Source organism: Astatotilapia calliptera, chromosome 22 (assembly GCF_964374335.1).
Source record: "Astatotilapia calliptera chromosome 22, fAstCal68.1, whole genome shotgun sequence".
In the NCBI taxonomy this organism is placed as follows: Eukaryota; Metazoa; Chordata; class Actinopteri; order Cichliformes; family Cichlidae; genus Astatotilapia; species Astatotilapia calliptera.
The window spans coordinates 10,993,854-11,020,854 of NC_137442.1; the positions used below are offsets into that span (position 1 = coordinate 10,993,854).

The 27,001-nt window shown below is 41.1% G+C and overlaps 2 protein-coding genes across 3 annotated transcripts in view; one reads left to right on the forward strand and one right to left on the reverse strand.

Moving 5' to 3' along the window:
* The first annotated feature begins 104 nt into the window (after window positions 1-104).
* On the forward strand, window positions 105-5,747 carry zgc:114119 (Mediator of RNA polymerase II transcription subunit 30-like). Its single transcript, XM_026157004.2, has 5 exons — window positions 105-275; window positions 542-787; window positions 3,337-3,495; window positions 3,664-3,753; window positions 4,785-5,747. Exons 2-5 carry the CDS (start codon window positions 554-556, stop codon window positions 4,878-4,880), a joined length of 579 nt encoding a protein of 192 aa, XP_026012789.1. The 5' UTR covers window positions 105-275; window positions 542-553; the 3' UTR covers window positions 4,881-5,747.
* Window positions 5,748-7,496: 1,749 nt separating this feature from the next.
* Window positions 7,497-27,001, reverse strand: part of ext1c (exostoses (multiple) 1c) — an 84,265-nt gene continuing 64,760 nt past the window's right edge. For both annotated transcript variants that reach the window (XM_026157439.2, XM_026157440.2), the window contains exons 3-12: window positions 22,937-23,030; window positions 18,583-18,690; window positions 16,923-17,042; window positions 14,390-14,522; window positions 13,847-13,965; window positions 11,976-12,071; window positions 11,489-11,575; window positions 11,211-11,371; window positions 8,331-8,502; window positions 7,497-8,227 (exon numbers count right to left, since the gene is read on the reverse strand). In XM_026157439.2, coding sequence (XP_026013224.1) covers window positions 8,042-8,227; window positions 8,331-8,502; window positions 11,211-11,371; window positions 11,489-11,575; window positions 11,976-12,071; window positions 13,847-13,965; window positions 14,390-14,522; window positions 16,923-17,042; window positions 18,583-18,690; window positions 22,937-23,030 — 1,276 coding nt within the window. In that variant the 3' untranslated portion in view covers window positions 7,497-8,041. The remainder of the gene's footprint in view (window positions 8,228-8,330; window positions 8,503-11,210; window positions 11,372-11,488; window positions 11,576-11,975; window positions 12,072-13,846; window positions 13,966-14,389; window positions 14,523-16,922; window positions 17,043-18,582; window positions 18,691-22,936; window positions 23,031-27,001) is intronic.

The following is a 27,001-nucleotide window of genomic DNA, read 5'->3' on the forward strand; positions in this document are numbered from 1 at the left end:
TAGCTAAAATTGTTTTGTTCTTTTACAGCTGATGTTTACAGTACCTTCAGGTATATCCGCGTCTACTGTCGCCATCTAGCGGTGGGAGAATTAATCCCATTTTTATGCCCGGAAGTGACGCATTAACGTGCTGTGCTTTCTGAAAGAAATCAATGGAAGGGTGCCAGTGATCATGCTTTATTTAAAATAATAAATAACTAGGCCCTTTTTCGCAAAGGCTGCATCATCTGGGAAACATCTGTACAACATTCAGCCAAAAGACGGTTTGAACTTGGGTAAGTAGCTTTTTGCACAGCCCGTTGCTAACTAGTTAGCTTAATTTGCTTGAGCTAGCATGTTTAGCCAGTAAGTTAAGTTTCCCTCCCTCGTCTCCATTGAGAGTACATTTTTAAGGAGTTTCCTGCTTTCTTAAATATGATCTCGAAACGTCTGTAGTTTCTCTAATAAGCTTAAATTTGAGCATACATCCTTGCTGTGTTGAGAAAACGTATATTTACGCTAATAGAACATCACCTTTGTCTTGTACCATCGTACCCCGCAGATTTGTGTGGATATGGCAGCTTCTTTACCTCAGAAGCCAGGGATGGCAGGTATGCCCTCACAGCAGCAGCAGCAGCCTCCTCATCTGCCCCCCGGTGCTGCCCCAAGTGCAGGTCAGCAGCCCATGCCTCCTCAGGGAGCCCTTAGGGAGATCTCCCCGGTGTTCCTCTGCAGGATCGGACAGGAGACTGTACAAGATATTGTCACACGCACTATGGAGATCTTCCAGATTACACGAGCCACACAGGTAAGGGACACGAGGCTCATGCTTAGCAGCAGGAACTGTTTTCTTGTTGTTAGTGTCTGGGACTTGATATCAAAATAACGATATTGTCGCATACCTATATGTAATATGAGTATAACACACTTACCTATATTCTTGCCCACTCACATATTCAGCTTTGTTTATGGGTGTATCATTAGCAGACTAATATTTCTTACTGTTAGTTTCTCATTCATCTTCTCAGTTCAGCTGCTCTTCTGAGGGGTCACTACAGCCTCCATCTCTCTCTCTGACATCCTCTTCTGTCACACTAACCATCTTCATGTCCCCTTCACTACATTCATGAATCTTCTCCTTTTTTCCTCATTTCCTCTGGCCTAGCAGCTCCATTTTCAGCAATCTTTGTCGAGTATATCCATTATTCCTATCTGCACATTTTCCAGCCATCTTAGTCTTCCCTCTCTAGCACTCAATCTGAGCCATCCGTCTGATTACATTCCTAATGAAACTCTTAATCTTAACCTTGCAGTCTCGTGTCTCTTTCAGGTTGCACCTTCTGGTTAAATGTAGTCCGCCTGTATGCATCTTCCTCATTTCTTATATGTCACCCTGTGTTCTTCTGTCTTCTTGAAATATGATACGTCCTTATCAAATCTATTTCCATCACCCATATGTCTATTGCCTGCTCCTATCGCCAGTCTCTTACACTCTGACTGTGCTTACGGTCTTATCCAAATTACTCTGGTTTTTTTCTTCTAACTGACATCCAACGTGTAGTGAACAAATTCAACATCACCTATTTGATTTCCAGCTTCAATCCTGTATGACACACTCTTCGCTTCCACATTTGAGTATATCTATAATTTCTCAGGCATGGCTTTCTTCCCACCTGGTCTCATTCTCTCTATCATACCAGCCAGCTGTCTCCTTTTACCAGCCTTTGTCCCAGCTCTCACCTCTGCACTCCTGCCTGTTAAGTTCTCATATTGACTTAAAGTCCAAAACTACAACTGTAACGATCGTTTTTAATATTTATTTAATCTGAACGACTTTTGAAAACTCAATCAAGTGCAGCTTCAGGTTCCTCATACCATTTATAAATAACATTCGTTTTGTTTTTTAAATTAAGGATTACGTTTATTTAAGTTTATTTATTGTCTAATAGAAGAGAAAAAACAATGTCTTAGATTAAAAAAAGAAAAAAAGAAAAACAACAACTGCTCCAACTAACTAGCTATTGGCAACAATTAAAATAAAAAGTGGGTCATTGGAGTGTGAACACAAGGCTCTGTGAATGCCAATTTGGTGACCTCAATGACACTATCAGGGCACCAATTTGACCTCCCCCTGGTGGACTTAATGTACACTATGTAAAACTATTATTAGATCAAGCTTTTGGCCATAATCTCCAGAACTGTCCGTGCCCTCGTCCGTAAGTGTGTAATCCGGGCATCAGCCAATTAAAATCCACACTTCTCAGACAACAGCGCCTCTCACATCTGGGTCCTTACAGTACTGGTGAGCCCTTCCTTGGAACCTTTGTACATTTGGCATTTTAACAGAAAATTCAAATGACTGCAGGTTTACTGACTGATTAGTTCAATAATTACCTGCTGAGTCACCAGTCTGCAGTTTTAGATGGGCAGCACGGACGGTTACTCATATTTTACTGCTACCAAAAATTGCAGTTATTGTTATATTAGCATTATTTCTTTAGCTTAAGTGCAGCAAATTGCACCAGCAGCTCTGGTGTATGTGTGGCTGTTAACTGAGTGGGCGGTATTTATGTGGCTAAAGTGGTTCCACTGTTCCCTGTCAGTCTCAATTTGGCCCGTCTTCTTTTCTGGCATATCTGCTCGGCTTGCCTGTCAGCATCCCTCGTACCCATCCTCCCATCTCCATTTGATCCGTGTTACCAAATGCGCCTCTGTGTTTTTCAGTGTAGTGCTGACTTCTAAAGCTTGTTCTTGCCTATTAAGGTGACCCCCCCCCCCCCTTTTTTTTTTTTTTTTTAAACCTGTGCAGCTCAGAGAATGGTAAATGGTAAATGGCCTGTATTTATATAGCGCCTTACTAGTCCCCAAGGACCCCAAAGCGCTTTACATATCCAGTCATCCACCCATTCACACACACATTCACACACTGGTGATGGCAAGCTACATTGTAGCCACAGCCACCCTGGGGCGCACTGACAGAGGCGAGGCTGCCGGACACTGGCGCCACCGGGCCCTCTGACCACCACCAGTAGGCAACGGGTGAAGTGTCTTGCCCAAGGACACAACGACCGAGACTGTCCAAGCTGGGGCTCGAACCGGCAACCTTCCGATTACAAGGCGAACTCCCAACTCTTGAGCCACGATCGCCCTGTTAAGAAGAGGAACACTATGGTTTTGTGTTGCCATTGCTATTACTTGGTTTTGAAAAATGATTGTCTACATGTCCAATGTACATGCAGTCATTTACATTGCCTGACACTGTCAGCATTTTTATTTGCATTACACTGCTGTATTTAGAAATAGAAGTGTAATTATTCCAAATGATTTCATGTTATCTATTGTGTGTTTTTGATTCAGCTTCCTAATGGGGTGACTCAGAGCCAGGCAACGTATCAGGACCGCTTTGGGAAGCTCCAGGAACACCTTCGGCAGCTCACTCTGCTCTTCAAAAAACTCCGACTGCTGTATGAACGCTGTGTGGAAATGACCTCTGACCTGAAGGAGGGACCAGCTGAGGTTAGAGAAGACCTTTGCTGACCCCCCCCAAAAAAGAAAAACAAACAAACATTTTTTCAATTACTACTATATAACTACTGTAGAACTATGTTCTTTCTTTATGTCTGATTTGATAATGAGAAAAAAAAATGCAATTTTAATCGTGATTTACCTCGGCTGTGTGTTCAGCTTGTGCCGTACGCTGGAGAGGAGCTGGTTTCTGTCAGAGTGGAGCCCTGCAGTCCTGCTGTCATCCAGGAAAGAAACGAGGTCCTAGAGGTGGGTTTCTGTAATGTTCTTGTCGCCTCGGGAAACCATCAGCAGTGACGGGGCCTTTTTTTGGGGGGGTTAAGTTAAAATAAAATAAATAAAAAAGCAGTACACACAGAATTTCAAGTCCAGGATTTAGAGACTTGTTGAAAACGTACGTGTTGGTGCCAGCAAAGTCAGTGTTACCTTTTGTTTTTAAATGGTGCATTATCCCAGTTTAAACATTTGATACGTTTTTTCTGCACTATTGTGAATTGTTATGGGTTCGTGAGATTTGCAAATAATTCTGTAATAATTAATAATAATTGGTCTTGAAATTGATAACTTCCCACTGCTAAAAGGGACATCTTTTAGTGCCTTGTTTTCTCTGACCAACAGCCAGGATATCTATTACCGTCACTTTATGACACAAAACAGGAAATCCTAAACGTGCAGAAAACATCATTAGCTACTAAGAAAGAAAAAGGGTTGGCAACAAACGTTATGCCAGTTCATTGACTTATTGCTGCAGCTTTTCTTGAAATGGATTCAACATATGAATCAATTAATTTCTCATATATTGTTTGGTGTTCCACAGTTTATTATATATTTTAATAATTGGGGACAGTGTTACTTAGCTATGCTGAAATGAGCAGAATAAAGTCCCTTTCAAATTCCTCTAGGTGGCAGTACTGACACAGGCTAAAGTAGCATCTGGATTTTAACTGAAAAACTCTGCATTATTTACTCATTCTGAATTAGGGTGTTGTTTTTTGTTAGAGCTAATATTTCAGTTGGGTTACAAAAATACCTTCAGGGAGCCAGTGGCAAAACACTGGAAAATTCTGCCTGAGGCTGAGAGGACTGTTGGCTTTAGCATCAGCACCAGTAGAAAAGTATTTTTCCTCCAGGTGTGAGGCAGTGTCAGCATCACTTGTTAATATGTGATTAGCTATTTCCTTCCCGGATTGCTTATATGTATAAGGTTGTAACAGGCAATGGTTAAAGTCCACGTGTTCTGCAGAGTTTAACTAATGGCCAAATGTCTTGTTGTTATACAGAAATTGCGCCAGAAGAACCAGGAGATGAAGGTTCTGATGGACCAGATGAGGAACCTTCTGTGGGACGTCAATGCTATGCTGACACTTAGAAAATGATGTCTCTGAATGAGACTTGCGCACTTGTTTCTTAGCTCTGCACTCCTCTGCGGGTGAAGGAACTTTAAGACGGCAAAGACCAGGTGAAATAAGGGAACTTCTGTAGGATTTATGGGACCTTCCGCCTACTCTGAGCTGGCACTTCATCACTGAAACTCATAATTTACTTGCACCTTTTCATCTAAGAGCCCGTGTTGTTTGTTGTATTGGAGCCGATAAGAGGGAAATCATAAACAAGGCAGGAATAAGGTATCGAGTCAAAGCCAAAAACAGGATAAGCTGACACACATTCTAACAGTCATCCTCTTCTTTTGTATGAGGCAGCTGATAACCCAATTTTCATTTGGAAAGTGCTCTGCAACTGTTTTGTAACTACTTAAATAAGTTATAGACTTTTGTTCAAACTGATGAAAAAATAAGTTGGAACCTGGATGGCCTCAGGTAACAAAAAGCACAGAAGAGAAAGAAGCCTAAACTGCCTATTCATGGTGTTCTGCCTCCAGGTGCTGACTTGACACCAGACAGACTTGAATTCATTGCAGGTAATTCTTCCACAAAGCACAGAAGCTGATCTGATATGTTTGTTTACAATAGGAACAATTGCCCATATTTGTGCTCTGTCAGTTGTAAAACACTGTGGGTTCAGAATTCCAATCGGCCCTTTGGCAGCTATGTATCTCAGGTGCTTTGTACATAAGTGTGTGCATGTGCTTAATGAGATTAGCTTCCTGAGTGCTACACATCACACCTGTTTGCCCTGAGGGTGTTGAGACTTGCTTACCTGTGAATTTATTTTTGTAAACTGTACTACAAATGGTTGGTGTACTGGGTATTTGTTTTTTAATAAACTTCTTTTTTTGAAACAAACGGTCTGAATATATATTTTAAAGTCCTGCTTCTAAATCCAGGACGGGCCCACTCAGACTGAAGTATTAGCTCCATAGTGTCAGTCTCAACCCTGAGGGTGGATGTAGGAATGCATGATCTCCCTCACAATTGAGATGATGTATAAGTACATCAAAGTACATCCACCTACTTGTAATGATGCACACTCTGACCTTAACCTTCTGTATTCATCTTTCTTTACACAGCAGCAGCTCTTTTGTGTAGTTTGCCTACATTACAACAAAGAGCCAGTCATTCTCTTTCTCAGTCATGTCGGATGCTATCGAACCACACTTTCGATTCCTGTGATTGTGCTTAGTATAATACTCTTTAGTAATTTATTTTTAAAGGAAACTCATCCTGTCCCAAATGGGTTTTCTATATTTAATTTTACTTTACCTTTGTAGTGGAATTGTACCTGCCACAATACACATTTTCAGTGTATCCATCACACAGCAAATTTTGCTCGACCCCATTTGGCCTTCAAAACTGCCCTTATTCTTCATGGCATAGATTTAATAATGGGCTTGAAACATTCCTCAGATTTTGGCCCATTCATGATCTGAATCCCCCGTTCCACCTCATCACAAAGATGCTCTGGTGACTGTAGAGGCTATTTGAGTACAGTGAGGTCACTGTCATGTAAAATAAGCCTTTTTGAGATTATTTGAGCTTTGTGGATGGACATGGACAGCAGTAATATCCAGATGGACTGCCATGTTTAATTGATGCTCAGTTGGAGTTTTACCAGCAGCATCGGCCTGAACTGTTGATACAAGGCAGGATGGATCATGCTTTTTTTCAGTCTGGTAAGCTCATGTGAACTATAATAATAATAATAATAATAATAATGGATTGCATTTATATATCGCTTTTCGAGACCCTCATAAACTTAGTTCTTAGTTGACAAGAGTAGCGCCACGTGTTGTCTTCGGCTGCTGTAGCCAATCTGATTCAAGGTTTGATGTGTTGTGCATTCAGAGAAGCTCTTCTCGATATCTTGGTTGTAGAGAACGGCTGAGTTGGCTTTCTAGCAGCTCATTCTCCTCTGACATCAACAGGGTATTTTCACACACTGACCTGGCGCTCTCCGTTCTTCTAAAGATGGTTGTATGGGAAAATCCCAGTAAACCTTCAGTTTCTGGAGTTCTCAGACCAACCTGTCTGGCGCCAACAACCATCCCACGTTCAGAGTTACTTAACTCACCTTTTTTCCCAACTCTGATTTTCAGGTTGCCTCAAACACATTTACTTGCCTAAGTTCACCGAGTTTTACTAGGTTTGGCATCACCATCCAGCAATTAGTCTGTCTTTTGCTCTGCATGACAAACATTTATCTGCATATATTCAAAATAAATGCCAACTTGGACTGCAAATGATAAATCCACTGGAACAAAGATTTTGGCTGTTTTCCTACAGATTTCGCTTATTCATTTAAAGGTAGTATTCATAATGATTAGTTGATTTCTATTTTTTGTGTGTTTTTCAAGAAACTGCTTGACAGTGTGATCTTCAGCAGTGTAACCAGAACTACATGATTCTTTTTATACGTTTGTAGCATAACTGGATGAAAGACAGACATGCCACAGCAGCCTCCCTGATTTCCTATCTTTGTTGCTTGTACCTTAAATTACAAGATGAACTTTGCCTCTGCTGGAAACGTGGCCACACACTATGTGTTTGGCAATTATGGGACAAAATATGTGAACATTCTGCAGCACGAGTCCAGAGTTTGCATTTATAAATCACTTTATTGGTCTTACAGTTAGCATTTTAATGTGAAATGATCTGTTTCCTTGGCAACAGTAACATGGAGACAGATGTTGCCAGCTGGAGTGCATGGCACCGATACCAGTCCCTTGGGTGCTCCTGGCATGAGATAGTCATTCTCTCCTTGTTGCCACTGCAGTAGCACTGACATTTGAAGTGTTCACAAATGTTCCTTTTTTGACTATTTTAATTGTCCTTTCTCAGCGACAGGGCCAATCACAAGGACTATTTTAAGGCCCCAAATTTCTCAAGATTCATGGAGGTTGGAGAAGCATTTGAAGTACTTTTTATAGACTCCTTTCTCTTAAGCTCTTTATATAGTTCAGATCTCCTTGGGTCTTTCTTGATGATTGTCCATGTCACCAATGGACCTCGGTGCCTTTTTGTCCACTTCCCATGCATGAAAGACATGTCTTGAACTTTCTGTTACTTAGTAGCCATATTTGTCTGTCCAAAATGGCTCGAAACATGACTTCAACGCTCTCTAGTCTTTTTGTCCAGAAATGTTAGGCCCTCTCCAGGTCTTTGTACTTCTTGCGTAGGACGGACACTTGATCTTTGAAGAGAACGGGGTCCAGGCGAAACTGAGAATGCACCAGGGGCATGTAGCCAAACCAGTTGGCAAAGGAGTTGACGCACTCTTGCCTCTGGTTGAAGTGTTCAGGGTTGGCCCAAGGGACGCTCTTCGTACCCTGGGAGTAGAACAGGCACATGCTATTTAGCATCCAATCTTGTTCTAACAACCAAGTCAAGAGACTCCAGAGAGTATTACTTTGAAGACAATTCGGTACCTACCTGTGGACTGGGGAGCTCCTTGTACTGCTTCCTTTGAGCCACTTTGATCGGCGGCTGGTGAGTCACAGCAGAGACCAGGAAGTTCATAAGGATGTCCTCACAGTTGGAGGTGCGATCCACCAGAGTCCGCAGAGACTGAGGCAGGTAGTGAGTGAACAGGTAGTGGTAGTACCTGTGGGGAAGTTGAGAGTGTCACATAAACATACAATATTCATTGTATTCTTAAAGCCAGCAGGCAATGGTGCTTTATATAAAAGAGATATGTTTAAAAAACCCCATCTGACAAAGATATGCTGCCACTTCTTCCGCCAATGTGCTCTACCTGTCTCGCTTTCAGTAGCTCTAATGATAGTTTTAGCCTCTCATACCTACACTCATCATACTGTAAATTTCTTTAGACAAGGGCCTCATCTAACCTAAAATAAAAATGTAACATAACATGATTAACTGGAGGTCAAGCAACCATCTGTTAGCAGGCTCGGTGACCTCTACAGAGTAGATGGTGTGATGTATGCTGATAATATGTATCTAGGACAAGTTGATTTCTCCGCCGAGTGAGATTTAAGCTTTAAGGTGCCCAGCCGACTAAACTCCACTGATGCAATGCATATGTTCTTCAATATCAGTTTTAGGTGTATAGCGCTTTCAATTTACTTATCATTATATTTTCAGACTAAGCAACTGTCACTCTATTTTTTTAAAGAAGGTTTAATTGTGCTTCACAACCAAAATTGGCCACATTTATCTCTATGTAAGTTGCTGCCGTGGAGTCTCGGCGCGCCGTCAGATCAGTTTACTAATATGATATGCAGTAAAAATGAGATGAAGACTAAATTATCCATTCCCCCACTGAGCGAGTCGTGTTTTATAGGCTCACTATTCATTGGTATTTTTCTGTTTAAGCAGTAAAACGGGTTATTAAAGTTGGCGCTGATGTGTCTATAGGCTTTAGAGATTCAAATTAGCACGACAAAAACGTGTTTTTATTAAGTCTGCTGACAATAATGACCACATTGTCTCAAAATGTCACAAGGTTTCAACACCTTTTAAAGTACCCTGTCTGTGGTGTAATTACATTCTCATTGTATAAGAACTCCCATCCCTCTCCCATAGCACATAATCGACTTCGTGCTTTTCGAATTAATCAAACTGCTTGAAGTAATCCCTGAGTAATTCACTCTTGCCTTCTTTTTTTCCCCCTCCCGCTCACACAAATACATAATTATTCTTGATGCCTTTTCTTTCTGTTTGATTGTCCCTTATTGCTCATCATGTTGATATTTGTGCCATTATGTTCGGAGCTGCTAGAGTTCAAGTTCTCCCTTGCTCTCAGTTTTTAATCTTTGAAGCAGTCTGTTTTGAGAAGTTAATGTCTGTTCTGTATTAGTTTGTCAAATGTTGCAGTTATTATAGACGAATATATCAAACACATTAAAAAGTCTCAGTACACCCTGGAAAAATGAACAAACTTTTAAATTTAGCCATTTGTAGGAGCTCCTGTTTTCCTGTAGCTGCTTATGGAGCTTACACAACAGTAAGAACTTCATTTTTAACCATTGCCTCCTACAAAGCTGACTCAGTTTGTTAACATTTCTGGGATGTATGGACTGAACAGCCCTCTTCAGGTCTTGCCATAACCTCTCAGTTGAGAACTCAGCAATTCCATAACAACGATCTTCTACCTTTTCAACCATTCTTTTGCTGACTATACTATGAGCTTGCATTTTAAGGTCATGGACTCCTGCCCTGATAGTCTCATTTACAAAAAAAAATAAATTGATAATTCTTAAATTCATTGTTTGAATTCAGCAATTGCACGGCACTCAATCCCAGAGGGAGCAAAACAGCCCCAAACCATGCTCCCATGAGATTTTGTTGTTTTCCTTCCTTTAAACATATGTTGTTGTCAAAATGCTTTAAGTTTTGTCTCATCTACTCACACAACCTTCAGGTTTGGTAAACTTGGGATCTGCTGTATTATTTTGTTCTCGAAAAGCATCGTGTCCTTAAATTAAGGCCATTCTATTGAATATCTATTTTCATATAGTGGAAATATGAACAAAGATTTCGTTATGTTGCAAAGATTTCTATGATGGTTTTGCTGTTACCCTTGAGTTTTTCTCCGACCTCTCAGGATTGCATCCTGGTGTGATCTTTTCAAAGACAACTGCAGTGCTAAGAGAATCGATGAACAGCATTATGGGTTGTTATAAAAGATGCTGCAGTAGAGCTAATACTAAAGGGAATAGGAAAAGAAGCACTGAAGCGCCTTCTCTTATCATTTAGGTAATTTGATTAGCTCTAACTATGGCTGCCACCTAATTGTTTCTAAGTCATTTAACTCAGTTAGGAACCTTTGTAGGCAAACCTCCCTTGCAACATTGATATGCCTTATTTATAGAGGACACGCCAACCCACAACCCAATCTCATCTCCTTAATTGAAGCACTTGACTCCAAGTAGGAGAAACTGTCGGCACAAATATGTCTGTGAAGGTTCTCAGTCATCCAGGTCATCGTAGTCAAAGGAGCTTGCAAAGAAAAGCGTCTGGACTTCTTTAAGTTACTTGAAGACGTTTCACATCTGTATACATGAAAGTGACATGTCTATAAAGGCGACTGAAGATCAGACCAATTAATGTAGAACTTACAACTCCAATAAAAATGTTTTCCTGCTGTTATGTAATAGCAAATTCAAATAATTTTTTTACCACCGGATATGTGAGACAAACCAAGATTTTGCTGGGTGATTCAACTAAAGTGTCTTTTTTCTTCCTTTGAACCTTTAATTAAAAGACTAGTAACCACAAAGAAAGTTTTCAGTTATAAAAAATATGAAACAAATTATTATTCATTATTTTTTCCCTCCTGCGTTCATGCACCTGTGGTAGAAGGCGGCTCCAGTTAGGACAATAGAGTAGTCGTTGGTCCATTTGGAGGTGTAGCCCCAGGCCCGCTTCAGGGGATCCCAGAAGTGGCTTCTGGGAGGATAGCCTACAATCCGCTCAGGGAAGCTCCGCCACACCAAGAAGGCAAAGTTCACCTGCAAGTACAGAAAAGGAAGATTCAGGGTTTTTTTTGTTTAGAAATATTAATTTATTCATGTACAGTATGTGGGCGCTTCTGCTGTATGTATTGTGTGTTGTACATGTCCACACACCTCACTTGTCAGTAGGACCGTATCCTCATCCAGACTCAGCACTGCTTCCGTCTCTATGGCAACATGAGGTAGAAACCGACTGGTGGTCTGCGAGAAAAACAAAGTCACTAGTTTTAGCTCTGGTGCTGTAGCCCGTGGGATGGCTGGCTTGTGCTCTGAGAGATTATGAAATACAGTAAATCATGTTGAGTGACTGAGATGGGTGAATCACTATAGGTTTTGCCTTGGGAGGAAGAAAAACGTCTGAAAAGACACACATGGAAGAAGGGTTGAGAAAGTAAATGCTGCACGGATCGGTGGACACGTCAGATAAACACGGATGGTAAGAAAGACCAAAAAAAGAGACATCAAGGCGAAAAATAGATTAGCAGATATAGACAGCGAGTGAGAGACGCATAAACAGACTGAGCAAGCGACAGTTTGTCATTCTGTCACTCAGACGTCACAGCAGGCTACAGCTTGAGTTGTGAGTGGCACTGGCCCTCACCTTCCTCCTGCCATCTGTCACAGTGAGGGGGACAGGCATAGGAGGCCATTTGCTCCGACTGGGTGGCGGTTTCTCGCTGTTCCACAGAATAATGATCTAAAACAGAAGAGAAGTGGAGCTCATGTAAAATGTCGACATATAGATGCATTAGATTGATTAGAAAAGTAGCTGTCATAAATCAGTCAGGGATTTCAGAGGTATGATCCCTCACCCATATGATATCCCATATCCCATATCCCATATGATAGTTTGCTCAATGATAAATTTTCATAGTCTACAGTTGCCTTAGGTACTCAAGTATCCAGACCACTTTAATTTTTGTACTCTTATTCACTTCATATCGGTGAAGTTTAATTTTTGGTGCTCTATGGGGTTTAAGTTTGGCCTTTAACTCAAGAACTACTAGAAACTTGTTCTAAAACCAAGTATGTATGCTTTGGTTTATTGTAATGCTGAGCAGGATTCCTGAGGGGTTTAATACAAATGAAAGTCAACACAGCCAGGCTTTCCCAGCTGATTTGACAAAACCTAAAACTCATTTGGAGATAACCAGTATCACAACAGTGGTTAACAACTTTCTCTTATTAAGTCGGGCTTTCTAGTTCAGGCTCTGTGCAATGTTCATATAAAAAGGTCATATAACTCTTCTTCAACACAAAATGATCCCTATTAGTGCCACGTACACGACTAAATATCTACATAAAAATTGTAACAGTAAAATGCAATACTGTTGCAAAAACAGCAAGAGATTAAGGCTGCAAAAAACTGTTATTCTGGTACGTTAGCGCACACAGAGCTAAAAAATAAGCATTTTAATTCAAGTTAATTATTTTAATGGCTGAGTGCACTCCCGATGCTTGTTTTTAAGGTAAGATATGGTTTAACAATGTTTATGTCCAAAAAAAAAAAGTATTCCCGCAGCAGAGAATCTGCATTACACTTAAAATATGGTGCTTTGAACATAACCTGCTCATGACTGCATTGTGTTCAGCATCAGTGATTTATCCAAGTAAAAAGAGAAACTCTTTTGAGAAATATAAAACGCCGATTTTAAGCTTGACGTAGCTTGCTAAACCACTAATCTTACTTTGTAGTTCACCCCTTTGGTCTCAAGTTGCATGTGCTCTTCAGCTGGTTTTCTTCAAGGACATCTCTGTTTTACTCAGAGCAGCTTCTCTTGCAACTTTTAGCTTAAAGACCTGATTGATGATGTGCTCCTGGGGATGGCTGCCCTTTTATTGGCAGATCATCTAATTCCTGCAGAGAACATCTACTGACTTGTTAGAGTGACTGTTGGGTTCCAGGTCACTTTCGCGACCATGGCATTTCTTGCTTGGTTGCACAGTCTGTCCAGATGCACAACTCTATGAAGTATGGAGACTCATCTTTTTTTCCCCAGCTGCTCAATTTTATAACCTGGTGAGATCTATACTTCACTATAATTTTGCTCTGACATCACTGAATCTTATATATGCACAAACTAAATTATGCACAATCCATTCACTTTACGACAGAAGTTATTGAAGAGGAATTTGAAAAACAGTGGAGAGCACTGCAGCAGGAGTAGACATGGATGCTTTTCAAATGAGAGATTTGCAATAAAGGTATGATAGGCCCCGTGATAAACAGTTAAGAAAATAAATACCTGAAAGGCACTGTAGTACGTTCTCAACATTTCTTAAAATGTGTTTGCTTTGCCTTCAGGGGTTACTGAGTGTAGCTTTATAGAAACATTCACAATTATGCATTTCAAGTTAAACTTACGATTATAATATGTGAAAAAGTGACTACTTTCTGAAGCAACTGTACACACAATCCAACTTTTGCTTATTATTATGACAAAGTTACATAGAGAATATCTCAGTATGTACCTGTGAGCAGTACTTTGACTTAGAGACCACCTGAAGTAGCTTCATGATTGGTTGAGACTGGGAGACCAATGGAGAGACAGCATGGATGACAGCAGTGAACTCCTGTCCTGGAGTGACTCCTGAGCAAAGTCATGAAACAAAGATGTGCACATGATGAAATGTCTTATCTGTCTGAACATGCGCAAGGTGCTGCTAATCTAAGCCTAATAATACTAATATTTATTTGTACTGAACATCATCAAAATAATTTCAAGCCACCATGAAGAATCTGAACATTTAAAACACTGTGCTGTAGAGAGCAATGCTGCAGTTTAATGCTGCCGTAATTTATAAAATAATGTATTTAAACCGGATAAAAGAACAAATATTTGGCAGGAATGCAAAATTAAAATCAATACAGACAAGAACTTAAGCAAATATTTGAGAACAATTTGTGTAATGTTGAGTGTGGCGTCTTAATTTTTCATCTCCTTTCCAACATCCTTAGCATGCAATCAAGATTCGCAAGCTGTGCTGATTTGTTTAAATAAACTCTGCATTTACCTAATCCAAGGTAGTAGAAAGGGAAATGTGCAAGATGAGTGGAGTACTCTGGCAGGACCAGCAGACCTCCTGGGAGGTAGTTCCACATGTACTTGTTCCTCGATATGTGAGAAAATACACGGTCCTTAATGATCTAAGAAAGGAAAAAAATTGGATGAGGTTCGACGTGGGTTGCAATGTGAGAAATACATGTTGGCTTTATGCATTAAAGTGGCTGTTGTACTCATCGAGTATGAGCCTGCATCACACTCATTTTTCCCCTTCTAAGCCAGTGCATGAGAATTTTAGAGCTTAATATAAACTGCACTGCAGTTCAAGTCCTGACACACTTGTCTCTGCATATTTTAGGAGTCCGTAATGACAGGATCTGTGTACTTCCCATTGTACACCAATAGGAGGTGTCCATGCAGCAGCAACACTGGCACCTGAAGTCCTCTGCCTCACTGACCTCAAGCTGACTGCACAGCTGTCTCTCGTGCGGAGGTCCCCTCTACATGCTGTATGCATTGTACATAACCAGCTTATCACTAACCTCCAGAACCTTCCTCTTATTATCATTTGCACAAATTCCACACACCAAATTAACTAGGAGCTCCCAGACTCCAGTTCATAAACATCTGATTATAAAGTTTACCACTCGTTCTGTGATTTCTTCAGATTTCAGCAGCATTAAATCTGTTGTTTACTCACATTGACTTTATCAGAGTGTTCAAAAACTTCTTATATAAGGAGGTTTGGCATTTCTTTTTATGCATCATCTAACTGCTGGGCCAACCTTCAAATGACATTCTCTGAGCCAGAGTAGCTATCTTTGCAATGCATTTCTTTGCAGCTTGTTCAAAGACAAAAAAGTGAAGAAAACTCCAAGCTCTTTGTAATTCCGGTTTAAGTTTTTTCTTCTACACCTGATGTGCAGCATATCAAAAGTCATAATAGTCACCAGTAAAGCAGAAACTGGCAGGTTGAGACTGATATTTAAGTAATGATATATAATTTCTATACATTTGGGGGATTTCTCTAAGACGGATCAGATGTGCTCTGCTTTGAAATGTTTCACAGACCTAATTCAACACAAAACTGAGATAGTGAAAGAGTGGAAATACAGACCATGGGCCAACCCTGTAATCATAATGATACAAGGGTGTTTGATTCAAATATGACAACTCTGCTGCAAACCAGTCTTCTGAAAGAGGACTGATGATACAGGACGCAGGCAGGAAAAAGGCACAGGAGTAGTAACTCCGCCTGTGTTTATAGCAGTTTTCACTTGAAACGTTCGAGTTCTGCACATTTCTGAATAGATCTGTATAGCAGCAGAGAAAAACTAGGTTTGCAGTATTACCCACACGCATATTTGTGGGACACGGATCTTGTGTTGACACTAGGGGGTCAAAGCTTAATGTGATACAAGCAAAGCGGATTTGTAAATTCCACTCCCACTTCAGTCAAAGAGCATTTGAGTACAGAGCAGGGCATGCTTTACCGTGAATATCCTTGTAACTGTAAAGTCTGTTAAATTCACCCCTTGCTTCTCCTGTGCAGTTTCAAAATATCAAAATGGCAAAGGCCAAAAATGTTCAGACTGAAGCTTCAGAACGGGACTTTACTAACCAATAACTGATGTCACCGTGGCTACAGTCATGTGAAAAATAAAGTTTTTACAAGAGTTTATGCAGTCCAGTGAAAGGCTAGGTATACCCCATGATTCAATGACTTTTAGTAATTCTTTTCAGACTTTATTAGTCTCTCACATGATTGTAGAGGAATCTTGGCTGACTCTTCTTCACAAAGTTCCTTCAGTTCATCAAGGTTTGTTGGCTTTTTTTTCCCCAGCACAGCCCTCTTAAGGTCCCAACACAGCATTTCAGTTAGGTTGAGTTCTGGACTTTGCATCATTGCAATAACTTAATTCTTTACTTTTTCAGTCATTCTGTTTTATATTTGCTGCTATGTTTGGGATCAAGGCTCTCTTGCACAACCCAATTGCATAGTTCTTTTAATAAACAGAGGAGTTCATGGTCAATTTAGTAAGTATAGGCCTGATGTCTTGTGGGTGCAAAATAAACCCAAATCATCAGACCTCCACCTCCATGCTTGACAGTTGGTATGAGGCGTTTGTGCAGATAAGATCTGTTCACCAAACCTCTCTGTTTTATAATCCTCAGACTAAAGTGCCAAAGTAACTGGATGTGTAGTAACCTGTCTCATCAGATAGTTCAGTAAGTATTCAAAACCTCACTGAAGTACTAGAGCCAAACTGAAAAAATCTTGCCCTGAACTCACATATTACCTGTTAAGAGAGCTATGTTAGCTTGTTAGCATGTTAGATTGGAAATGTCTGAAAATGCTACAACAAGCAAGTGGTTTTTAAGTGTCCTACATGCTATACCCAGGCAGCACTCCATCCTCTGTTTCAAATCGTGAGTTTGGGCTTTGCCTTTGAATATCTGATCCTGGATTTTACCAACAACATCTGGTTGGATTTTCTGTCGCTGGACCTTATTATCAAGAGTTTGTCCATTCTTGGCCTGACCTCCAGTGTGGTGAGAACTATCTTGTCCACCGAGGAAAAGTAAGCTTCCCACAACATCTGTGTCCTTTGTCGTAGAGCCAGCACTCTCTCGTTCCCTACTGCTCTCACTGTAGATGGCACCTAAAGACAAAAGAGAAAAAATAACATGGTAAAATTTTTAAAAAAGCAATTTAAGAAAGAGAAAAAACAAATACGATTAAGATTTTTCCTTTGATGGTTGTCAATTTAAGGAGTACCTTTTAAAATAGTCTAGAACAGGATAAAAAGAGGGGTTGTTTAATTTGGCCCTCTAAAACATTTAACACAGATCTGATTTAGCGGCTGTCAATCAGATAATCAGACCCTGATTAGTGAGGATAAATTGGGGGTTTTAATGAACCACCAAAATTCATTCATTCATTTTAACTCAAAGTGGAAGAAATGCGTGTTAAACGGTGGGACGCCACAAAAATCTCCTCTTTTTTTGAAAAATTCTCCTTCTTATTAATTACAGTGCATGTTAAAGATGGCTTCACTAATTTCATCTACTGTCTGCCTGCACTCAGCCTTGCATTAGTTGCGCTCAGATCATAGACGATGTGAACATCGGTGTCTAATATACGCCCGTTTCCAAGTGAGACTTTTGCAGGTGTGCAGAAATTCAACTGATGAGGTCAGCTCATTCAACCAATTCTACCCTAATTTGAAAATGTCTCCCTCGCCCTGAGCTCCAGGGAGCTCGTGCCTGCTCATTAGCTGAATGCCAATTCATGTCCTCTATTGGTCAGGATCAAAGCGGATCAATGCAGAGGAGACATGATGTAATTTGTGTGTGAGGGAGAGAGATAAAGGTTGTAGCAGGGAGAGAACTGGCTTTTCTCACTGGCTGTTTATTTGTACGTCCGTGTAACAAGGCGACACGGCGAGAGAGCGAGTGCTTTTGAAATAAAGCTGGATTAAGGCCTTTTGGGGTGTTTAATCTCAAAGAAGCTCGAAGCTGTAACCACCACGTTTGATACAGGTAATGCCTACCTGGATGTTCTGGATGTTTTCCAAGGTCCATGTTTGCATTTAAACTAAGCCAATCCTCTGCACAGATAGAGATAATACTGGCTATCAGTCTTTGTAAGCCTTACAAAGTAGGGTTTAGTGCTTGTGTTTTTCTTAAAAACTGTTTATTCTGTTAAAAATCGAATAATAGAACATCTGATTTAAAAATCGAAAGGTTGCGATACGCCCTAGATCCCTTAAGCTGGCTTCTTTGTTGAATATCAAATCCCTTCACATGTTTCCTCGCTACTGTTGCTGCCAAATAGTGGCATAATTCCAAAAGAAGGTGGTAAAATTTCTCAACTTCGCCTAATCCAACATGACTCCTAAACCAAGGATACATATCTCTGGATATGTCTTTAATTATAGTCATATATTCATCTGCTAGAACTGAAGACGCCTTATTTGATGACAGTGTATAACTTAAAGGCTTGTGAGCCACCCATGAACTAACACAATTGTTTGTTTTCTTCTTTAAATTATGAAAAAACGCAAGTATGTATTTTATGCAGATGTTATGCTAAGACCCAAAACATCCCGAATGAACATCTGGCCGTCAACACAATGTCTGCTTGCATGTGTTAAGGTGTTCACCTGTGTGCGGACACTTGTAAATGCTTATGTCCGTTACCTGAAGTAGTAATCTTTCGTCTCCCTCAATGACCGCTTGGTTCCACTGTATGACGTCAGAAAACGGCAGCTCCCAGCCGTTACTCAGCAGTACTGGGATACACGCCGCCTGGACACACACATGCAAATAGAAATAAGAGTTTAAAGAATCTTAAAGGAAACAGTGAAAATAAGAAACCAACTTGTGTAACGTAGGAGAAAATATAAGATTTGAGAAGCTGCAGATGAAATGGGTTCCTTCTAGTTTCTTATAGCCAGATCGCCCCTGATGGCACTAAACCCAGGATGTAGTGAGACTGCAAAATTTGGCTTTGTGGGAGAGAACATTTGCACGTGTGAGGCCGAAGCTGTAATCACGCTGCGTTACATACATAGATCTGGCTGTGCACGACTAATTCTTGAGAATACATAGAGCCACCCAAGAACCAAGCAGGCCTGCTTTGCCAGAGCCTTCCTTTTTTAAACGCGTAGGTTGCAGTGTCATAGGTTGTTGTTGTTTCCCAAAGAAAAGCGGATTTTGAAACTGGTAACGTGCAGAGAATGCCATGTGAAATTCACAGTCAAAAACAGGCTTATATCCACAGTTGACATCCAGTGAGTCAAAATAGGTTCCTTCTGATTCAGCCCTCCTTAGCTGCTGGCTTGGGCTCCCCTTTGGCAATAAATGCTATAGCTTGATATACAGCTGCATGAATACAATGTAGTCTGGAGGAGTGTAGCCCCAGCTGCTTGGCACTGTGATATCCCAAACTGGGCAGATAATATGATCAATGCTTCTGTGTGTGTGTGAGACCCTCACAGAGTGGCTGGAATGAGTAGTAACTTCATCTCTACTTTCCCTGGATACTCCGGAGGTTTGTTAAACACTGTCATTCATATAGATGCAAACACAGATGTGGCTGACTGGGCTGACTCACTCCACGCTAATTAGGTACAACCACTGAGGGGGACATGTGTGGGGTAAGAGGAACACTGAGGGAAAGAGAGCAGAGAAACTAAGAAGCAGTTGATGCGTTACAGCATAATGCTTCATTGAAGTGGATTTTTGATGTTGTCTTATTTCTTCATTTACTGACAGGTTTTTGATGTTGTTCTCCTTTTTTTTGCTACCCTTGCACCCCCTTTGGTCTTCCCCTCTCTGTAAATCTATCAGATTTTCTCCTTGTTTACTTGGTTTTTTCAATTTCTGTTTGCAGCACTTTCATCTCATCCTGCTCAGTTTTTCTTTCTACTCACTGTGGTCTAGACTGTTGGTAGATCTGGGTTTGTTTCCACCTTTTTTTTTTTAAAATTAAACCACCAGAGAGAACAGCACCGGCAGCTGATATTGTAGAAATCAACCACTCTCTCCGGCCCATCGAGACTTCCACGCTCCAGCGTTCCATCGGAGAATCAACCTGCTGAAGGACACTCGAGCAGGACCTGCACGTGCATGCGTGTGTGGGAATTAGCACCTGGTTAAAACAAGGTCAAATGAAGATCCTCGAGTGATAATCCAAGGCCTTTAATTTTAATTTTGCAGCAGCTCACCGGAGCCTTCTCCCTGAGAGATAAATCACTGTGAGGGTGAGCTTCAAACGTTTTAAAGCCCCCTCTGCCTGGAGGTAGAGGAAAATGAAGGCCTCTGTGCTGTGTAGTTGTTTTTGGTTTGTTTGCATTGGGAGACGAACAAGGGGAGGCTCTGAGCGATGGTGTATGTGGAGGAGTGTGCAAATGTGTGTCTGTGTGTATACTGGAAAGCTGGCAGCAAGTTTCCTACCACAGTGGTAATTGCCAGTTCTTCTGTGGGCTTGGCTAGCACCAAAAAAATAATACAAAAAAATGAAAAATGAAAAATAAAGAGTACACAAGTGAAAAATCTTAAAAAGCACCTTGAAAGGAAGAGAGAGAGAGAGAGAGAGGCTGATACGGAGGAAAAAACAAGAAAAAAAAAGGAAGGCAAAGAGGAGAAAGGGACCGTGACAGCTACCTGCTGCCAAGCCGAGTGGGTTGTGTGTGGATTTGTCCATTCAGCAGACATCAGCGGCGGTGGGGCAGGCTGCCACTCCCATAGATGCTTCCGGACTATTCACGCAGTTAGAAACACACACTCACACACACCACGTAGCCCCAGAGAGCAGTGCAGCCAGGGAACACTGTAGCAGCCAGAGAGTTCAGTGTTCGGCAAAGCTAAAAACAGCCACTGCTGCTTCCTGCACTGGTGTGAGACCATCAACTTGGGTGGCAGAGTGAGAACTACAGCACACTGTTAAAGCGTTTAAACTATTCTCTCACTCCACTGCCTGTGGTGTCTTTATTGTTTGTGTGCTTGCACATTTCACTGATGGACTTAAATGAAGGATCCTAGAGTTTGTATAAGTGCTCGCTCGCGTCTGTGTGTGTTAATGGATCCATTTTAGGCTAAAAGGCCTTTCAAATAGCAAATAAAGACTTTATGGCTCAATCTGCATTCAGCATAGCACAAAGGTCTGGGGCAAAACATTTGCAGATGTGACCATTAAGGTGTCAACAACCAAAAACACTGCACAAACCGCAGCTTTGGAACATAAACATTCTGCATTCTTTGCACTTCCCTGTTGATTGAACGGTAGTATGTGAGATGGAGCTTGTTCGGCATGAACGGTTTCACTGCGGTTTAGTTATTCTAACAGCGTTGTGGGAAAATCAGCAGATAATGCTTTGATAGTTACTGTGTTAGTATAGTACATGTGGGATTTTATCTGATTGTTTATGCAGGATTTAGTAAAGTCCTGAAAATAACAACAGCGTTTTGTATAGAGAAAACTTTTGAATCATGTTTTTATTAGTATGTTACTACATATGCTTGAAAGTAATTACGATTGGTAAGCACACAGAGTCATGTGAAAAAGGTTTTCAGGACTCTGTGCAGTCCAGTGAAAAACCCCATGATTCAGTAGACGTAACCTTCTAGAACAAGTAGCAATAACTCGAATTGTTTTCTGTAGAACTTTCTCTCACATTGTTGTGAAGGAATTTTTGCCCATTCTTCTTTATAGAATTGCTTCACTTGATTGACGTTTGTGCTAACTCATTTATCCGCAGCTCTCTTAAAGTCCTGCCACTGCATTTCAATCAGGTTGTGGTCTGGACTGTGACTGGGCCATTGCAGCACCTCGACTTTTTTATTTTTTTCAGCCATTCAGGTGCGGATTTACTGCTGTGCTTGGGATCATTGCAATGTTGCATGACCCAATTTTAGCCTTGCTTTAGCTGTCAGATAGTCAGAGTTCACGGTCAACTTAATGACTGCAAGATGCTCAGGTGCTGTGCCTGCAACACGAGCTCAAATCATTGCACTTTTACCAATTTGCACACTTTTGCTATGAGGTGTATGTGCCGTGTTTGGTTTTTATTAAATGTGGTGCTGGTTTTCTCCTGGCAACCTTTGCAAACAAGCCATTCTTGTTCAGTCGTCTTCTAATTGGTCTGTCGTGAGCTTCAAATTTAACATGCTAACTGAGCCCTGGGGAGTGTGAGATTTGTAGTTTGTAGTTTATCCGAACATTGCATGGAGTAACCTTGTTGTGAATTTGCTAGGGCGTTCACTCCTGGGAAGACTGGCAGCTGTCCCGAATGTTTTCCACTTGTGAACAGTCTTTCGTGCAGTAGAATGATGGACTTCAAATTATTTAGAAACGTCCTTAGAACCCTTCCCAGATTGATGGGTAGCAACAAATGCTGCTCTGAGGTCACTGTTGATGTCTTTCCTCTCTGGCATTGTGTTGAACGCACACTTAAATGTTCCAGACCGGCAAACCAAAACCTCTGCTTTTATAGAGGTGCTCACATTTGATCCTTTTATCAGCTGCATTTTATTAGTATTCCCTGGACGCTTTAACCTCTTAATACGTATAAAAGCAGTAGGGGTGGACTTTTTCACAGGACTGTAGAGACTCCTGTGAAACCTCTCATTATCACACTGTACGCCTTTTGCATAAAACATAATAATGTAAGCTTGTTTGAAACCAAGTTTAAATTGGCAACATTAACCATTCATAATCAAATAAGTAAAAATCTGGCATGATAATAAGATCATCTAATTTGCTTCATTCAGCTCCTGTTGGTATCTTAAGCAAAGAGCCCACCAACTGTTAGATCCTGACTCAAATAACACTAAAGCTCATCGGTACATGAAAGTGTGTAATATGCATGAGCAAGAACAGAAATATATCTAATCTCCAGAGAAATCAATAAAACTGTTGAATCTTTAAGCCATTATTTCGCATAGATGACTGGGCCTGAGAAATGTAGGTGTAAATCGTGAAAAATGACCTATGAGACTTTAAGGTGAATAATGGTCATAGCCAGCATTGTGCACAACAATATATATTTACCTGCAGTGACTCCAGGAAGCGGAAGGAGCCCAAGCGCCGACCTCGAGGCACCAAACAGAACGTGGAGTTGTGGAGGAGCTCCTGGTAATCAAACCTAGCAAAGTGGAATTATAACACATTGTTAGTCTTTATCAACATGCATATATGCAGAGGCAGCATTCATTCCTTATTAGCAACTGACCTTTTAATCCACAGGAGTTATTAAAAGCAGGCATAGCGAGTCATTTGTCATGATTCTGGCTACCTAACCAAGCTATGCAAAGTTTTGTAAGACAGCAGAAAGGTGGAAAAAGAAGAAATGTTATTGTGGCTGGAACCAGTTAAAGGAGAAACTAAAATCTAGAATTAGTCTCAATATTAATATGCTAACTGGTATATTAAAATTAATATTGCTACAGTCAGAATAGTTTTGTAAAAGCAGTGATGATTAAAAGCCGTCACAGTGTGAAGGCCTAATCTACTAAAATGATAGCGAACAAATCGAATACATAGTCTGCCAATGTGGCAGCACATGCTCCCTCTAATACATCAAATTTAACATCTGTCACACATTAAATAAACCAGGATTTTTGTGGCTTTTCATTTCTGATATTTAGTCATAATGGCTCAGATTATGTGCCGTCATAAATCTTCCCTCTGCAGACACGTTGGCACCAGTACAGATAGCTACTGCATGTTGGAAAAGTATCTATCACTGAGCTCATAAGTAAATATGCCCTAATCTCTCTTCTCTGTTGTAGACAAGATGACTTGAACTCATGCCAAGTAAGAAATTTTGAGTGTACCCCTCCCACTGGCTGAGGTCCACTGCCTCACATTCGTATTTCATACTTCTACGATGCACAAGATCCCAAATGGAAACCCCTGAAACAATACTCTCCTTCATACCCTGAGTGGAACGGCAACGGTCGAGTGGCGTAACGGTTTCAGGGTAAAGAACTGCGGGGAAGAGTAAACAGATGAGGAAACAAACGGCCTCTTAAGCGAAAGTTCAACTTTCCCCCTTCTTTCTTCCTCCTCCACATCTCATCACTCCACCTCCCTGTTTAAGTCACCCCGCTCTTTTTCCTCAGCCCTCCCATGTCTCGGCATCCGGCGCTCGGCTTGTTGATTTGCAGCAGGAACATCACTGCAAAATATGCCTCCTATTAATCTTCTCGCACCCTCATTCATCTAACCCTTCATGAGTGACAAGATCCAGTCTTCCTTTGCTCCCCAGATGACAAAATTGGGCTTCCATTGCTCATGTTGGCAACGGTTAACACTGGCAGTTCTGGAGTTCAAGATCTGAAAGGATGTCACTGTTATAGCTCAGCGTTGGCTGCGTATCCACTATAAATGTGTCAAAACACACCGAACAGACACACACAGACCTACACAAACACTGGCATCAGTTTACTGAAAGACAGGCCTGTCTGGCGTTAGCTCCAGCTCCGCTCTGATATTCCTCCACCTGTTGATGGAGCTGACAGAGAGATATCTCCACTGTTTTATGCACATGCATACACGCGTAGGTGTGTGATGAGGATCTGTTTGCATGTACAACAGCACCAAACTCCAGTGAGCAGCGCTGATGTACATTTGAAATTAATCTTCCAGCAAAAATAACCGTCATGACTGTTAAAGAGATTTGCACAATGTATTTCTGAGGATTTGCTGTCCAAATCTTGTTCCAAGCTTGAGATTTGGGTAAAGATATGCGTTTAGTTATGCATGAGCAAGTGAATTTGTAGATTGCATCTGTGAAAACGTACAGCTCCTCGGTGTATTCGTGTGTCTGAGCAAAGGGAATAAATAAATGTGTAAGTGAGAGTGTGTGCCGCATTCAAAAGTAAATGTCTTTTCTTCTGGAGTAAACACACTGACGTTTTTGGGCTTGCTGGTCTGAGAATACACAGATATTCTCCTAAACTGTGTATATGAGTGTGCACGTGCCTTTGCATCCATCGTATCTAATGCGAAACAGCGGGACCCCGTTGCATTTTTTAAACGTAGCGAGACCGAGCTGGTTAGCCTGACCCACTTCTGTCTCCGGGTTCTGTTGCCTCTGCGTCCCTGCATATGTTTCATGTGTGTTTGATAATGCATAACTGCGACTCAGCTTGTCTGCATGCAACATGGTCTGTCTGCAAATCTCGCAGTCTGCTGTTCTTTAATGAGGGAATGCATCGATGCAGGGAACAAGTAAATCATTTAAAAGCACTTTGTTTTCAACGACAAACAACCAAGCCAGCTGCCTCTCCTCCAATCGCTCTCATTTTCTTTTCATCTGCCCCTTTGTTTCTGCGCCTTTCCTTTGACCACGCATGTGTTTATTGATCTCCTCCGTCATACAGAGTCCACACGCAGATGTGCAAAGTGGGCAGTGTAGGTGTGTTTGTGCAATACACACAGGTGTAGATTAAGTAATAAATGCACATAAGTTAACAGGAAAATGAAGTATTTTATAATTCTGAAAGGAAAAATAAATTCCTTACTGATTCTTATATGGAATATCACAAAAACACAAAACCTAATCCCACATAAACAAAAGCGTACCGTTTGAATTTCATTCAATATGTGTGAATCGAATGTTGCTTATGATATTGCTTGAATTTAAAAGAATAATAGTGCTGTCCCTTTCTTTGCATCACCCTGTGTCCCTCCGGTTTAGGTTAAAAATGCTTTCATTCTTTGCATATTTCTTCAGTACAAGTCCGTTTGTTAAATTTTTGTTTGGAAATCTAGATTTTTCTCTAAAACGATTAAAATCTGGGCACTATCTGCTTCCAAGCAGTCACAATGTACAGCAACGCACTAGCTGTCCTCGTGCCACACTTAGAATGCCCCCCTGCAAGTCCTATTCTCTAAGTGCTTCAACCACCATCTGGAACATGTGCTCGATCACTTCCACGGTGTCAAAACGATGACCCTTCACCTCATATTTTGTACTGAGGAAAAGGAAGAAGCCGCAGGGAGTCAAATCTGGTGAGCAGGGTGCTTTGACACACTGTGAGCAGGCAGACACTGACACAGTGACACGCACCACAGTTCAAGTTGTTTGCACTGAATGTTCTCCCTCACACCCGTCAGAACTTTGCAATGCAACTTGGTGCTGACAGTCTAACCCTTGGGGATGAATTCATAGCGCACAACCCTCTGAATGCTGAAGAAAAGTGTAAGCAGTGAACTTGTCACGTACCTAAGGCCTCCATCACGTTAGTTAAAATTCAACTCAAAATGTAGCCACGTAGCGGTCCTTCACATTCCTTTTCATACACACAGATTAGTATCCCTACTTTACATTAGCAACGTATGACAAATTTCCACAACTGCACATCAGCCTGCCTACATTAAACAGCAGCTGAACGGCAAAATTTGTTGGTTTGTAAGTCGAGGAAGCGTCATTTTAAATGAGAACATAACCATGTGTATGAGTGAATAACTGAGTCAGTGTTTCTGTGAGTGGAGTAGGTAAACCCTGTGAAATAACAATGACTCACTTTGTATTAATGTACGAGTGTGTGACTGCATAGAGGTAATTCTATATTGTGCCAAAAAAGGAGTGCACCGCACTGGATCCCCTGCGTGATAATGTGGGAAAGTATGCATGATGCATGTAATGTGCACACAACGATCTGCATTTTCAGTATAGTGGGGTAAACTTCTGCACATCGCATGCTCGGGTCTCCTCCTCCATCTCTCAGTCCCTTCCCCCCGTTTGACTACCACAGGGTTTAGAGCCGTTAGCTTCTCTTCTCCTCACCTCTGGAACTCCATCCCAGATATTCATAACACTGACTCTTTCCCCACTTTCATATCCTGTCTCAAAATTCACCTCTTTAAACATGATCATCTTCCACATGAATCCTCTGTTTTTAAATGATTTTATATAGTGTAAACTTGTTCCACTGGCTTCGATATTCGCTTACTTTTTGTTACTGCCGGCTAACTGCACCAAATCAAAATATGATTACATGCCTGTGTTGCATGTGCTACTTGTTTCAGCTGACCTGAGACGGGTGGAACAAGTATTGATTTGGGCAATGATGCTTATTAAATGACTTAAACTATCTCTTTTCATTT

Coding starts and splice junctions, on each gene's coding strand:
- zgc:114119 (XM_026157004.2), top strand. CDS start 554: ATGGCAGCTTCTTTACCTCAGAAGCCAGGGATGGCAGGTATGCCCTCA. Junction 3,496..3,663: donor TGAAGGAGGGACCAGCTGAG/GTTAGAGAAGAC, acceptor CTGTGTGTTCAG/CTTGTGCCGTACGCTGGAGA. Junction 3,754..4,784: donor AAAGAAACGAGGTCCTAGAG/GTGGGTTTCTGT, acceptor GTTGTTATACAG/AAATTGCGCCAGAAGAACCA.